This window comes from Pristiophorus japonicus, chromosome 2, assembly GCF_044704955.1.
Source record: "Pristiophorus japonicus isolate sPriJap1 chromosome 2, sPriJap1.hap1, whole genome shotgun sequence".
NCBI lineage: Eukaryota > Metazoa > Chordata > Chondrichthyes > Pristiophoridae > Pristiophorus > Pristiophorus japonicus.
The window spans coordinates 375347805-375362739 of record NC_091978.1 but is presented as its reverse complement, the minus strand read 5'-3'; the positions used below and the strand labels follow the sequence as shown (position 1 = coordinate 375362739).

Here is a 14935-nt window from a genome sequence, read left to right as displayed (position 1 = left end):
GGAAAATTATTGGAAAAAATCCTGAAAGACAGGATAACTCTATATTTAGAAAGGCAACGATTAATTAGGGACAGTCAGCATGGATTTGTTAAGGGAAGGTCGTGTTTGACTAACCTGATTGAATTTTTTGAGGAGGTAACCAAGAGGGTTGATGAGAGCAGTATATATGATGTAGTGTATATGGACTTTAGCAAGGCTTTTGATAAGGTCCCACACGGTAGACTGGTCACAAAGATTAAAGCTCAAGGGATCCAGGGCAAAGTGGCAAGTTGGATCCAAAATTGGCTCAGGGCAGGAAGCAAAGGGTAATGGTTGATGGATGTTTTTGTGACTGGAAGGATGTTTCCAGTGGGGTTCCGCAGGACTCAGTACTGAGTCCCTTGCTTTTTGTGGTATACATCAATGATCTAGATTTGAATATAGCGAGTATGATTAAGAAGTTTGCAGATGAAACTAAAATTGGCTGTGTGGTTGATAATGAAGAGGAAGACTTGCTTCCACTCTAAAAGTAAGTTCTCAGGTAACTGAACAGTCCAATACGAGAACCACAGTCCCTGTCCCAGGTGGGACAGACAGTGGTTGAGGGAAGGGAGGGTGGGACAGGTTTGCCGCACGCTCCTTCCGCTGCCTGCACTTGATTTCTGCATGCTCTCGGCGATGAGACTCGAGGTGCTCAGCGCCCTCCACTTGGCCAGGGACTCCCTGGTCTTTGGCTAGGGACTCCCAGGTGTCGGTGGGGATGTTGCACTTTATCAGGGAGGCTTTGAGGGTGTCCTTGAAATGTTTCCTCTGCCTACCTGGGGCTCGTTTACCGTGTAGGAGTTCCGAGTAGAATGCTTGCTTTGGGAGTCTTGTTTCACTCATGCGAACAATGTGGCCCGCCCAACTGAGCTAGTCAAGTGTGGTCAGTGCTTCGATGCTGGGGATGTTGGCCTGATCGAGGACGCTAACGCTGGTGCATCTGTCCTCCCAGGGATTTGCAGAATCTTGCGGAGACATCGTTGGTGCTATTTCTCCAGCGATTGGAGGTGTCTACTGTATATGGTCCACGTCTCTGAGCCATACAGGAGGACGGGTATTACTATAGCCCTGTAGACCATGAGCTTGGTGCTAGATTTGAGGGCCTGGACGTCGAACTCTCTTTTCCTTAGGCAGCCAAAGGCTGCACTGGCGCACTGGAGGCGATGTTGAACCTCGTCATCAATGTCTGCTTTTGTTGATAAGAGGCTCCCGAGGTATGGAAAGTGGTCAACGTTGTCCAGGGCCATGCCATGGATCTTGATGACTGGGGGCAGTGCTGTGTGGTGGGGTCAGGTTGGTGGAGGACCTTTGTCTTACGGATGTTTAGTGTAAGGCCGATGCTTTCGTACACCTCAGTGAAGATGTTGACTATGACTTGGAGGTCAGTCTCTGAATGTGCGCAGATGTAAGCGTCGTTCGCCTACTGTAGTTCGACGACAGAGGATGGGGCGGTCTTGGATCTGGCCTGGAGACAACGAAGGTTGAACAGGTTCCCATTGGTTCTGTAGTTTAGTTCCATTCCAGCGGGGAGCTTGTTGAGAGTGAGGTGGAGCATTGCAGCGAGGAAGATCGAGAAGAGGGTTAGCACAATGACGCAGCCCTGCTTGACCCCGGTCCGGAAGTGGATTGGGTCTGTAATGGATCCATTGGTCAGGATCATGGCCTGCATGTCGTCGTGGAGCAGGTGACAAACTTTTGGGGGCAGCCAAAAAGGAGGAGGACGCATCATAGTCCCTCATGGTTGACAGTGTCAAAGGCCTTTGTAAGGTCAAAGAAGGCCATGTACAAGGGTTGTTGCTGTTCCCTGCATTTCTCTTGCCGTTGTCGCACCGTAAAGATCATGTCCGCTGTACCCGGTCGTGGACGAAATCCGCACTGCGACGTGGGATTAGACTGGATAACCTCTTGTTGGCTGGCACAGATACGATGGTAAATACTGCAGCGAATCTAATACGGCCAGAAGTGATTTTCTCGGCTAATTTCGATTGCCTGGATGGGTCGGATTAGAATTTTCACTGATTTTTTTCCCCCCAATTGGCCTGGGTTTTTGCCTCTCCCAGGAGATCACATGGCTCGGGTTGGGGTGGAGTGTAGAATGTTTCAGTATAAGGGGTGTCGCAGTTGTGTGAGGCGGACTGGTTGGGCTGGGTGCTCTTTGCCTTTCCGTCATTGTTCATAGGTTTATATGTAACCTTCAGGGCTGCTGACCGAGGGCCGTGCGGCTCTTTGTCGGCCGGGGCAGACACGATGGGCCAGAATGGCCTCCTTCTGCGCTGTAAATTTCTATGTTTCTATGTAAACAATCATTGCCCCAGAAAGTTGCTGAAGTTACACCCTATTCATTTTTCATGTCACCTTTTAACAATGAAAATTAAAGTTTGAAGCCATCAAACCATCTTTCATACACATAAGGCACAGCATGTTTCTGAAAATGAAATCCTGAAGTTTTTTAATGCTTAATGCAGTTCTAAATGCAAATCATTCTGGTACCATGAAGATGCATTTTAGACACATTAATTAGCCCTGAAATTTCGGTCGGAGGCTTCTTTCGAATGAATGCCTCTGACCGGAGAATTTTTATGGTGGTCTCGGAGGCGCGTGGGATTCCCGTCCTCCAGGGTCAGACACAGAAGGTGCAGTCACATGTGAGTGCACAACCAATCAGGTACAATACTCCTCAGCATTTTCATTACAGGCGAAATAGCAATGGGAACTCCGTATCTACCGCTTCTCATTGCTATTGATGAGAAAAAAACCTAACCACCATAATAAAACATAAAAAACACACTTCACATAATTAAAATTAATTGAAATTAAAGTTAATAAATGTCTCATAAAAAAAATATATTTTTCTGATTTTTTAAAAAGTTTTTTTTAATTATGTTTTAAAATAAACTTATCTCAGTGGCCAGGGTTTTTAACAATAAAATGTGTTTTTTAAATTTTATTTTACAATGTTTTTGTGTCTATTAAAACTCTTATGCATGTAACTGTAGGCTATATGCCGGCTTTTATCAGGCGCAAGAGGTTTCAGGACATCCGCTGGGCAAGATATGGGTAAATACCGCAATCTTCTTCCATGCGAAAATCCTGCCTGTGGAAATGTGGAAATGTGCAGCTCGACCGATCGGAAAAGCCAGTTTTCATCGCATGCACATTGTGCACTGAAAACCGTCTTTTGTGATACCTTCCCGGGTCCGTACACACTCCGTACGCGCCCCGTACACACTCCGTACGCACCCCGTACATGCCCCATACGCGCTCCGTACAAGCTCCATACGCGCCCCGTACATGCCCCGTACGCGCTCCGTACACACTCCGTACACACCCCGTACACATCCCGTACAGACCAGGGGAAGCCGGGATTTCAGGCCATTGTAGGTCTCAGTGAGCAGAAATTAAAAAACAAAATAAGTTTGGATCTTGTTGTGTGTTAAACTTTAGGCTTAAATTTATAGCCTGTTCAGAAAGGCCATGGATTCAAAAACTTTCCATGAGCTTCCGTTGTGTATGGGCCAGAGCTATATTGTGGGGGAGTGTGAAATTATACACTTTGGGAGGAAGAATGGAAAAGTAGAATCTTTTTTAAAAGATGAGAGACTGGTAAATGTTGGTGTTCAGAGAGATTTGGGTGTCCTTGTACACCAATCATAGAAAGTTAATATGTGGGTACAGCAGCAATCAGGACGGCAAATGGTATGTTGCCCTTTATACAAGGGGGTTGGAATATAGGGGTAAGGAAGTCTGGCTGCAATTATGTAGGGCTTGATGACATCACACCTGGAGTACTGTGTACACTCTCCTTCCTGAGGGAAAACTCGCCTTAGAGGGCGTGCAACAAAGGTTCATCAGATTGATTGCTGGGATGAGAGGGCTGATTTATGACGAGATAGTGAGTAGATTGGGCCTATATTATCCCGAGTTTAGAAGAATGAGAGATACTGTCAGCAACACATATAAAATTCATGGAGGGCTTGAAAGTGTAGATGCTGAGAGGTTGTTTACCCTGTCTGGAGAGTCCAGAACCAGGGGTCTTTCGCCGTACTTGGCGTATTGTTTCGCACAGGGGTTCAGGACTTTATACGCCATTGTTTCAGTTAGCATCAATTTAAAATATATCTGTGACATACCCTTACTCTGCATCTCTCTGATGATTCACTGCTTTCCGATGATGATGATGATGATGATGACGACGACGATGATGATCTCATTGTTGTCGTTGTTGGTGCATCAGTTGTTGTTGGTGCGTCAGTTGTTGTTGGTGCATCAGTTGTTGTAGGTGCGTCAGTTGTTGTTGGTGCATCAGTTGTTGTCGGTGCGTCAGTTGTTGTTGGTGCATCAGTTGTTGTCGGTGCGTCAGTTGTTGTAGGTGCGTCAGTTGTTGTAGGTGCGTCAGTTGTTGTAGGTGCGTCAGTTGTTGTTGGTGCGTCAGTTGTTGGTGCGTCAGTTGTTGTAGGTGCGTCAGTTGTTGGTGCGACAGTTGTTGTTAAGGATGTGTTCACACATGTCACGACAACAGTGGTGATCACGTCACTTTGAAATGTGACCTGGCTGGTGCAAGTAGCAGTTGCCTACAGATAGAAAGGTTGATATTGTGATTCAGTAACAGAGTACCACACCAGGCACAGTGTGTAATAGTGAGTGGGCATCGACAGTGGAATATTTAACTAATGGCCACGTGCCTGAGTGGCCAATACTGTAAACATCAAGGGGTTTTATTAAGACAGGATACTGTTTGATGATCAGGGTAATGTTGCATTACACATTAATGTGATGTTGTGATAGTCCCACAGTGAGGGAGACCTTACAAGGGGCTCAGTGTCGGAGACCCAATCCTCGTTATTCCTTTGCTGCTCCCTGAGCTGCACTGCCACATCCAGGATTATCCGTCGAGAGGGACGGAGGGGCTCCCAAAACAAATGGTAGATTAGAGACAGGACTCTGTGCCCTGCCATGTTTCCGACCATTAACACCTTACCAACACTGGGCGTCAGCAAGGCTGTTGCCTTCTGATATCCAGCATTTCTAAAGCAGTGGATGGGGGAGGGTGAACAATGACAGAGCTGCCTTGCTTAATGGAACTGATCACTGAACCCATCAGAAAAGCGAGGCCACTGACAGAGCTGGGTTGGGGACTCAGATTTGTTGCAGCAAAATCCTGAAGCTCTGCAGAGAAATTATAATTCTGATATTTCCTGAAATATGTCTTTCTTTGTTGTACCCCACCCCCCTTACTGTCACACCGTGCATTCTGTACCCCTCCCCTCTCACACCATGCCCTGTACCCCTCCCCTCTCACACCATGCCCTGTACCCCTCCCCTCTCACACCATGCCCTGTACCCCTCCCCCTCACACCATGCCCTGTACCCCCCCCCTCACACCATGCCCTGTACCCCTCCCCCCTCACACCATGCTGTACCCCTCCCCTCTCACACCATGCCCCCTGTACCCCTCCCCTCTCACACTATGCCCCCTGTACGCCTCCTCCTCACACCATGCTGTACCCCTTCCTCTCACACCATGCCCCCTGTACCCCTCCCCTCTCACACCACGCCCCCTGTACCTCTCCCCCTCACACCATGCCCCCTGTACGCCTCCCCTCTCACACCATGCCCCCTGTACCCCTCCTTTTCAACAACTTACACTTTTTGAACATTATTTGTCTCAATTATTAAATATTTGACTCTCTGCCGTAGATTTGATGCAACAGAACTCCATGAACAGCACCCATTCTGCTTAAAGCCTTTGATGAAGATGTCACAATCAGTCACTCAAAATCACTTAATATTCACAGAGTAGAATCAGGCAGCTCAATGTTGTGCCTTCTCTTTGGGATCGTGTACCAGCATTTCAGCATTTATACTCACGGAGCGATAACAGGGAACGTTTTTAAATGAGCCATTGATTGACAAGTTGCAGGAATTATTAATGAGAAAAGCAGGCACAGATAAAGTTGCAGAATCCCTTTACAAAGTGAAACCTCTTTCAGTTGGGTGAATGGTGCCCACTTGTGATGGTTTTTTTCTGATGGAACAATTTCCTTAATCAAACCCATCAGAGCAAAATACCTCGACACCAGTCGGGATAAAGGACAGCCACCAATCAAACCAATGAATAAACAGCCCCCTTTCTGGACTCCGATGTCTCAAACCTCTTGTTGAGCAGTTGGGTTTCGACATGTTGGATTTGGTTGAAGGTTCAGAATTGAAGAGAGCAGCCACACACCGTGCTCCTTAAATCCTTCCTTAGTGTCTTGCTCAGGCAGGTTCTGCTGGCGAAAGCCTGTTTCACTCTCAACTTCAAACTCACATCCTTCCCTCATCAAATCATCTGTTTCCCTCCTGTAATATTGCTCAGCTCCATCCCTATCCATGCCTTTATCCATGCCAGGCTCAATTGCTTCAACGCTTTTCCTGCTGGTCTCCCAAACTCCATCCTTCGTAAGCTGCAACAGATTCAAATTCCCATTGCTCATGTCCTGTCCTGTACTAATCCCTCTTCACCTGACACTGCTGCCCTGGTTCATCCCCACTGCGTTCCTTTCAAATCCTTGGGGTCCTATTTGGGTGTCCTGGCTTGCTGTTAATGGCCTGAGACTGGGGTCAGTGTATTGAGACTGGGGTCAGTAGCCTCACCGGCCCATGGACACACATCCACCGGACACCCCCGCCCCTCCATGGACACCGCCCCCCCCCGCCACCCCCATGGACACCCCCTCCCCCCCACCCCATGACACCACCACCGCGTCGGGCTCCATTTTAACAGGGGCCTAAATATGAAGCATCTGCAAGTTGGCGTGCACTGGAAAGGTTTCAAGGTTCGAGTTCTGAGGGAGAGAAGTCCAGAGATTCCCAGAGAGAGAGAGAGAGGGATAGATGGAGGCAGACAGCAGAACATCATTACACATGGAGAGAGAGAGAGAGAGAGGGAGATGGGCCAGATACCAGGCAATCATTAAATAGGGAACAATAGAGACAGACAGCAGGTAATGATTGAATAGGGAGAGCGGGAGACAGACAATGGGACATTATTGCAGGGAGCGGGGGTCAGGCAGCAGGAATTACAGAGAGAGAGATGGAGACAGACCCCAGGTAATTTACAGAAGGGAGCAAGACTTCGGTGAGGGAACTAAAGGTGTGGTTGAAATGGTCGATTTTTGAGGAGGCTTTTGAAGATGAGGAGAGGGCAGCAGGGCCAAGGGATGTGGCAGTAACTTTCAGAATACTGAGACAGGGTGAGCTACGGGAGAGCAAGGCTCTGGAGCAATGTGTAAATACGGAGGGGGATTTGGAAATCAATGCACTGGAGGAATCGGAGCCAGTGAAGGTCAGCATGTACAGGGGTGAGGGGACTGGGAATTATTACAGGAGAAGGATTCGGTTGGCAGAGTTCTGGAATAGTCACTGCAGAGGGAGGGAGAAAGGGCATTATTAGCGAGGGAGAGAGGGACAGCCAACATCACTAAAGTAAAGACCAGGTCAGAGAGAGGTCACGTTCACAACGTGGAACCCCCCTAACCCCCTCCCCCACCCCCACACCTCACCCCCATCCCCCACACCTCACCCCCATCCCCCACACCTTACCCCCATCCCCCACACCTCACCCCCATCCCCCTCCCTGTTCACCCCCACACCCCACCACCAACCCCCTACACCTCACCCGCACACCTCCACACCTCACCCCCATCCCCCACACATCCCCCCCGCTATGCCCCATCCCCCACACCGCACCCCCATCCCCCACACCTCACCCCCATCCCCCACACCTCACCCCCATCCCCCTCCCTGTTCACCCCCACACCTCACCCCCATCCCCCTCCCTGTTCACCCCCACACCCCACCCTCAACCACCTACACCTCACCCGCACACCCCCACACCTCACCCCCATCCCCCACACATCCCCCCGCTACGCCCCATCCGCCACACCTCACCCCCATCCCCCACACATCACCCCCATCCCCCACACCTCACCCCCATCCCCCTCCCTGTTCACCCCCACACCCTACCCCCATCCCCCTCCCTGTTCACCCCCACATCCCACCCCCATACCTCACCCCCATCCCCCTCCCTGTTCACTCCCACATTCCACCCCCATCCCCCTCCCTGTTCACCCCCACATCCCACCCCCAACCCCCTACACCTCACCCCCATCCCCCACACCTCACCCCTATCCCCCACACCTCACGCCCATCCCCCACACCTCACCCCTCTCCCTGTTCACTCCCACACCCCACCCCCACACCTCACCCCCATCCCCCTCCCTGTTCACCCCCACACCCCACCCCCATCCCCCTCCCTGTTCACCCCCACACCCCACCCCCAACCCCCTACACCTCACCCCCATCCCCCACACCTCAATGCCACACCCTCACACCTCACCCCCAACCCCTCCCTGTTCACCCCCACACCCCACCCCCAACCTCCTACACCTCACCCCCAACCCCCTACACCTCACCCCCCACACATCCCCCCCCTGCTACGCCCCATCCCCCACACCTCAACCCCACCCTCCACGCCCCCATCCCCAGCATTGCACGCTGACTGACGTCACGATTTGCCTTTTACCATACTTCCAGTGCTGCTCCTAACCACCTCCCCATTTCCCTCACCGAGATGCCGTTCAGTGCGACTCGCACCAGACGTGTGCGCGCACTGCTCAAACACCATTTTGGACCCAATTCGGCACCTGTAGCGCCTGAACAAAGGGTGCTATGTAAGGTGTTGTGGGATCAGGAGCCAATGCAGATCAGTCAGCCCAGGCGTGTTGGACCAGCGGGAATTGTGTGAAGTCAGATACAGACAGCAGAGTTTCGAATGAGCTGAATTTCAGCTTGGGGTCAAATAGACCTCCGACATCGCGAGCAGTCTGGTACAACTTGAGTCAGTAGCTGTGACGGAATATGGAATCATTGGCAAGGGTGCAGAGCTTGTTGTGGGGGGGGGGGGCCGAGCGGGTGGGGTGGGGGAGGGGAGGGCAGGGGGGTGGGGGGGGGCCGTGGGGGTTGGGGGGGGCGAGCGGGGCAGGCGGGTGGGGAGGCGAGCGGGTGGGGGGGAGGGGGGTGAGGGGATGGGGGGAGGGGCAAGGAGGCGGGGGGGCGAGGGTGGGCGTGGGCGAGGGGGGGCCATGGGGGTGGGGGGGGGCCGTGGGGGTTTGGGGGGGCAGGGGGGTGGGGAGGCGAGCGGGTGGGGGGGAGGAGAGGGGCAAGGAGGCGGGGGGGCGAGGGGGGGGCGTGGGGGTTTGGGGGGTGAGGGGTGGGGCAAGGAGGCTGGTGGGGGGTGGGCGGGCACAGACAATAACTTCAATCTTCAGAATGTTTAACTGAAGTAAATTGCAACCGATCCAGGACTGGGTGTTGGACAACAGACTGAACACACAGCGGCCGTGCGGGGGGTGAGAGAGATGGAAGTGAGGTCGAGCTGAATGTCGTCAGCGTACATGTTTGAACCTAACACCACGGGCCAAAAATTGCAGTCCCTTCGGCCGTGTACGATGTGCACACGCACCCCGAGAGGCTCCGCAAGCGCCGGTTCCCGGGCGGAGATTTGGGCTATTTGCCCAGCTCTTGTACAGTGAATGTCCTTCAAACTCTTACCCCTGGTAAAAGCAGGAACAAGGCCAGCTGTTACCAGTGTAAGAGTATTAAAAGATAGAAATATAAAATGTTATCAATAATTTTTATATTTAAAACCGTGTCCATTAAGGCACGTTTATTTTTATCCCTTTAAAAATATATTAAAAAATTCCAAAAAATAAATTTTTGTCTAAAACATTTAATTAAATTCAATTTCAATTAATTTTAAATATGTAAAGTGTTATTCTTATTTATTTTAAATGTTTGTGTTTTTGGAGGTACCACATCCATATAAATAGTGATATCCACACACACGGAACTCAGCATTACTGTCAATGGGGATGTACCATTCCCATTGGGAGGTCCGGCCCATGTGATCGCAGGCTGTAAATACGCTCCTGGAATACGCGGGCTCCCCACGCGGGACTGCACAGCTCGGCCTCGGAGCGCAAGTCTACGTTCCTCCGGGACCACCTGGTACTTTGCGAACAAAGTACCAATGATGTTGTTGCCAAGGGGCAGCATGGAGATAAGAAAGTGTAGGGCACCAGGGATACATTCCAGAGGGAGCTGTGTGGAGGCAGGAAGAGCAGCCATTGCTGGAGATGCTCTGGCTACTATTGGATAGGAAAGGGAACCAATCAAAGGCAGTCCCAGCCAGCTGGCCAATGGAGGAGAGTTATTGGGAGGACTACTGTGCAAAACCAGGGTTATAGTTTACAGTATAATGACCCTATTTCTGATCCCAGCTTGTGTTTATTGAGGTTCAATGTTGACAGCACAGCCTTGCAAAACTACCCCTACAATGTGGAGAGATGGGTGGGGGCTTTATTGGTTTCTGCTGGGTGGGGGCCAGTGAGAAATACCAACCGACAGAGGACTAAACTTCCAATGTTCCAAGGCAGCACATTGTGACTTTTTACCATCACACGAGAGCCTCCAGTCTCAGGATTGATTGCTACACGGAAACAAACAGCAAACGTTGTAATACTCACAGCTTGTGGGATAGGTTTCAGTGGACATCCTGCCGGGTCCAATCCAGAATCTTTGGGGCATTCTGTTTCCTGGACATCAATAATTAAATCCACCTCGACTATACGTTCTCCAAAATCAGTAATCTAACCAAAGGAATAGCGCTACACTTAATGAAAGGTGTTTGATATAATGCACAAATAATGATACAATATCAGGCAGAAATATTCTGATACAAAAGCAAAACACTGCAGATGTTGGAAATCTGAAATAAAACCAGAGAATGCTGGAAATACTCAGCGGGTCGGGCAGCGTCTGTGGAGAGAGAAACAGAGTTAATGTTTCAGGTCGCTGACCCTTTGTCAGAACTGGAAGAAGTTTCAGATGTAACAGCTTTTTAAGCTGGTGTAGGGGCAGGGAAAGGGGGGAGAGGAGGGAAGATCAAAAGGAAGGTCAGTGATTGGGTGGGAGGCCGGAGAGATTAAAGGACAAAAGGGATGATGGTGTGAGGCAAAGGGAGATGGTAATGGGACATGTTAAGGAACAACAGGTGGCTCTAGATAGGGTGTGAATGGCAAACTCATCAACAGCTGCCGTCTAAAATAATGGGGGCAGCAGTTACGCTCTGAAATTGTTCAACTCGATGTTGAGGCCAGAAGGCTGTAAAGTGCCAAAACGAAAGATGAGGTACTGTTCCTCGAGCTTGCGTTGAGCTTCATTGGAACAGTGTAGGAGGCCGAGGACGGAGAGGTCAGAGTGGGAGTGGGAGTGGAGGGTGACAGGCGACCGGAAGCTCAGGGTTACGCTTATGGACTGAACGGAGGAGTTCCGCAAAGCGGTCACCCAATCTGTGTTTGGGCTCCCCAATGTAGAGGAGACCACATCATGAGCAGCGAATACAGTATACTTACTACATTGAAAGAAGTACAAGTAAATCGCTGTTTCACCTGCAGGGAGTGTTTGGGGCCCTGGACAGTGGGAAGGGAGGGGGTAAAAGGAGAAGTGTTGCATCTCCTGTGCTTGCACAAGAAGGTGCCGTGGGTGTTGGGGGTGATTCAGGAGTGGACCAGGGTGTTGTGGAGGGAGCGGTCCCTTCGGAATGCTGAGAGGGGTGTGGAGGGGAGGATGCGATTGGTGGTGGGATCACACTGGAGGTGGCGGAAATGGCGGACGATATTCCGTTGAATGTGGAGGCTGGTGGGGTGAAAGGTGAGGACAAGGGAAACCGTATTGTGGTTCTTGGAGATAGGGGAAGGGATGAGAGCAGAGGTGCCGGAAATGGCATGAACACGGTCGAGGGCCGTGTCAACCACGGTAGAGGGGAATCCTCGGTTGAGGAACAAGGAAGCACTATTATGGAAGGTGGCGTTGTCAGAACAAATTCGACGGAGACAGAGCAACTGGGAGAATGGAATGGAGTCCTTACAGATAGCGGGATGGGAGGAGGTGTAGTCCAGGTATCTGTGGGGGTCAGTGGGCTTATGGTGAATGTTTGTCAATAGACTTTCCCCAGGTAGCTGTGGGGTCAGTGGGCTTATGGTGAATGTTTGTCAATAGACTATCCCCAGGTAGCTGTGGGGTCAGTGGGCTTATGGTGAATGTTTGTCAATAGACTATCCCCAGGTAGCTGTGGGGTCAGTGGGCTTATGGTGAATGTTTGTCAATAGAAATATTCTGATGTGGAACGAGTTGGAGAGCAAAGCGAGAGTTGCTGCACAGCGGCAACTGGTGGCCAGAACCTGTCACTGCGGCGGAACTGCAGCCTCAGGTGGAGCTTGCACAGGGAAATCCCATTATAATCTTTACAAGGCAATTTCACGTTAAAAGTTCACACAAAAGCATCAGAAATCAATACTGACATCATAAAGTAGTTTAGTTGGACAGAAATTGCAATCAAACATTAATTTATAGTAAGATATAGAAAGCGAATTGTTCCATTACTTTTATAAAACGCTACAAATTATTATTTTCTATCTCTCGACAGTAGTATAATTTGTCACAGTACAATCCTTGCTAACTCCACAGAATAAATTCACATTAATGACCTTTATTACTAGAGACAAAAATGAATCCGTTGGATTCGATGGCACTTACATTTACCAATTCACAGCCGGTCACAGTAAAGAGGTTATTAAGGGTGGATTCCTCATTCACCTTCGTAAGTGTAGCATTTAGTGCTGGTGGAACCTCTGGTCGGGTAGAAGCTTCACACGGTATTCCTGAACCAAAAAGCAAAGAGGTTTAAGTAACATTGGGACAAGACCAACTGATGATCAGAACAACAGCTCTTGCTCCAATCATCCCACAGCGCCCTTCAATACTTGCCAGAACAGCGGAGGATCCGGGCTGCAGCAAGAATGAAGAGAATGATTTTCATCTTGTCATCTGGATCGGTGGAGGACACTTCTACCTCTGTCTATTGACTGGTTCTGTTCAATGGTTATATACTTCAGAGCACGCAAGGCCGGAGGGCAAATTATAACTAATGTTGTAAACTGACCAATCACTGCACCGACTCCACTGCATTCAGTCCCCTGCAAACTTCCCAGGAGTTGGTTACATGTTGTCCAAGTGTATTGCTGAGTGTTGCAATGTGTTTGTAAGGAGTGAGGTGTGTCCGTTTCCTGTTTCACCATCAGGACACATCATGCTGCTAACTATTTTAAGGACTTTGCAAATTAATTATGATGAAATGCAATGGAATAAAGAAGTGGTGAATTTTAAATATCAATAAATGAACTCAGAGACCTGGAACCTATCGCTCACTGCTGGGTCACTAGATATTTCAGTGTGTGGCAACAGAATTCTTACAAGCTCCGGAATGGTCCGAAAACCGGTCTGCTGCTTGCCTGCTGTAACCGACACCTGTCCCGTCCCTTCACCTCACCATTGGCAGCAGTACCTTCAGCCACCCGGTCCCATTCTCTGGAGTTCCCTCCCTAAATTCCTCTCCCTCTCCACTTCCTTGACTTCGAGGGGGAGAAATTGGCCTCCTTTGCGCTTCCTGTTAGCGCCTCTGGGGGGGGTGATAATGGGGCGCTCACAGCATGCCGACCTAGCGCAGTGAGAGTACTGACACCCGCGAACTTGCATGGCAGGTTAGTGATGGCGCTAAAACTTACCGCCGCAATCTCTACACCCCGGAGATCGTGACATCATCGCATAGCGACGCGTTATCGCCCTGGTTATAAAATTGGCTTCCGCCCCCTGCAGCATTGATTTAAAATTGTCCCCATACTGACGTGTTTTCATTGTTTTCCAGGCCGCGATTGATCAGCCCTGCATTTTCTTAGACTGCTTGTGGCGGCACTTCGCTGATCACAAGTGCCGTCATCGACCATTCCCAGCCTTAGCTTGAAATGAGCTCAGCGTTGACCCTTCCCTTTCAGTGAGAGCAGGAACCTGTGAATCCGGCAACGCTGCCCTCAACATTGGCCACGCTCTGCCACTACAGCCCCTCTTGCTCCGTTTAGTGCTCCAAGGGAAACAGTAGCGCTTCATTTAGCGATCCATTTCCCTCCTGGTGTGCTAAACTGGAAGTTTGCACCAGATTGAATTGTGTAGCGCCCAGCAATACTTCTGTGCTCCCGCAAATGTTATCGCCCCAAACAGGGCACTAGGCAATTTGTATCCCTCGAGTCTTAAAGGAATTTGGTTTAGACGGTTACAGAAAAGAAACTGCAGCCACTGTACATCAGTGATGGAGGGAGTGAATGTTTAAGGTGGTGGATGGGATACAAATTACGCGGGCTGCTTTGTCCCGGATGGTGTCGAGCGTCTTGAGTGTTGTTGGAGCTACACTCATCCAGGCAAGTGCAGAGAATTCCATCACTGACTTGTGCCTTGTAGATTGTGGAAAAGCTTTGGGGAGTCAGGAGGTGAGACATCAAGCCAGCCAGCCTCTGACCTGCTCTTGTTGCCAGAGTATTTATGTGGCTGGTCCAGTTAAGTTTCTGGTCAATGGTGACTCCCAGGATATTGATGGTAGGGGACTCGGCGACGGGAATGCCATTGGATGTCAAGGGGCAGTGGTTAGACTCTCGTTTCTTGGAGATAGTCATTGCCTGGCACTTGTGTGGCCAGAATGTTACTTGCCACTTATCAGCCCAAGCCTGAATGTTGTCCAGGTCTTGCTGCATGCGGGCACGGACTGCTCCATTATCTGAGGAGTTGTGAAACTGAACACTGCAATCATCAGCGGACATCACCACTTCTGACCTTATGATGGAGGGAAGGTCATTGATGAAGCAACTGAAAATGGTATATTGGGAACCTTGCAAATTAATTATGATGAACTGCAATGGAATAAAGAAGTGGTGAATTTACAAATTAAATAAATGAACTCAGAGACCTGGAACGTATTGGTCAA

General features: G+C 50.0%; 1 protein-coding gene across 1 annotated transcript in view; it reads right to left on the bottom strand.

Moving 5' to 3' along the window:
• Positions 1 to 13135, bottom strand: part of LOC139235147 (threonine-rich protein-like) — a 29414-nt gene extending 16279 nt beyond the window's left edge. Inside the window, exons 1-4 of the mRNA XM_070866372.1 lie at positions 12892 to 13135; positions 12661 to 12785; positions 10590 to 10712; positions 4152 to 4592 (exon numbers count right to left, since the gene is read on the bottom strand). Coding sequence (XP_070722473.1) covers positions 4152 to 4592; positions 10590 to 10712; positions 12661 to 12785; positions 12892 to 12943 — 741 coding nt within the window. The 5' untranslated portion in view covers positions 12944 to 13135. The remainder of the gene's footprint in view (positions 1 to 4151; positions 4593 to 10589; positions 10713 to 12660; positions 12786 to 12891) is intronic.
• Between the last annotated feature and the right edge of the window lie 1800 nt (positions 13136 to 14935).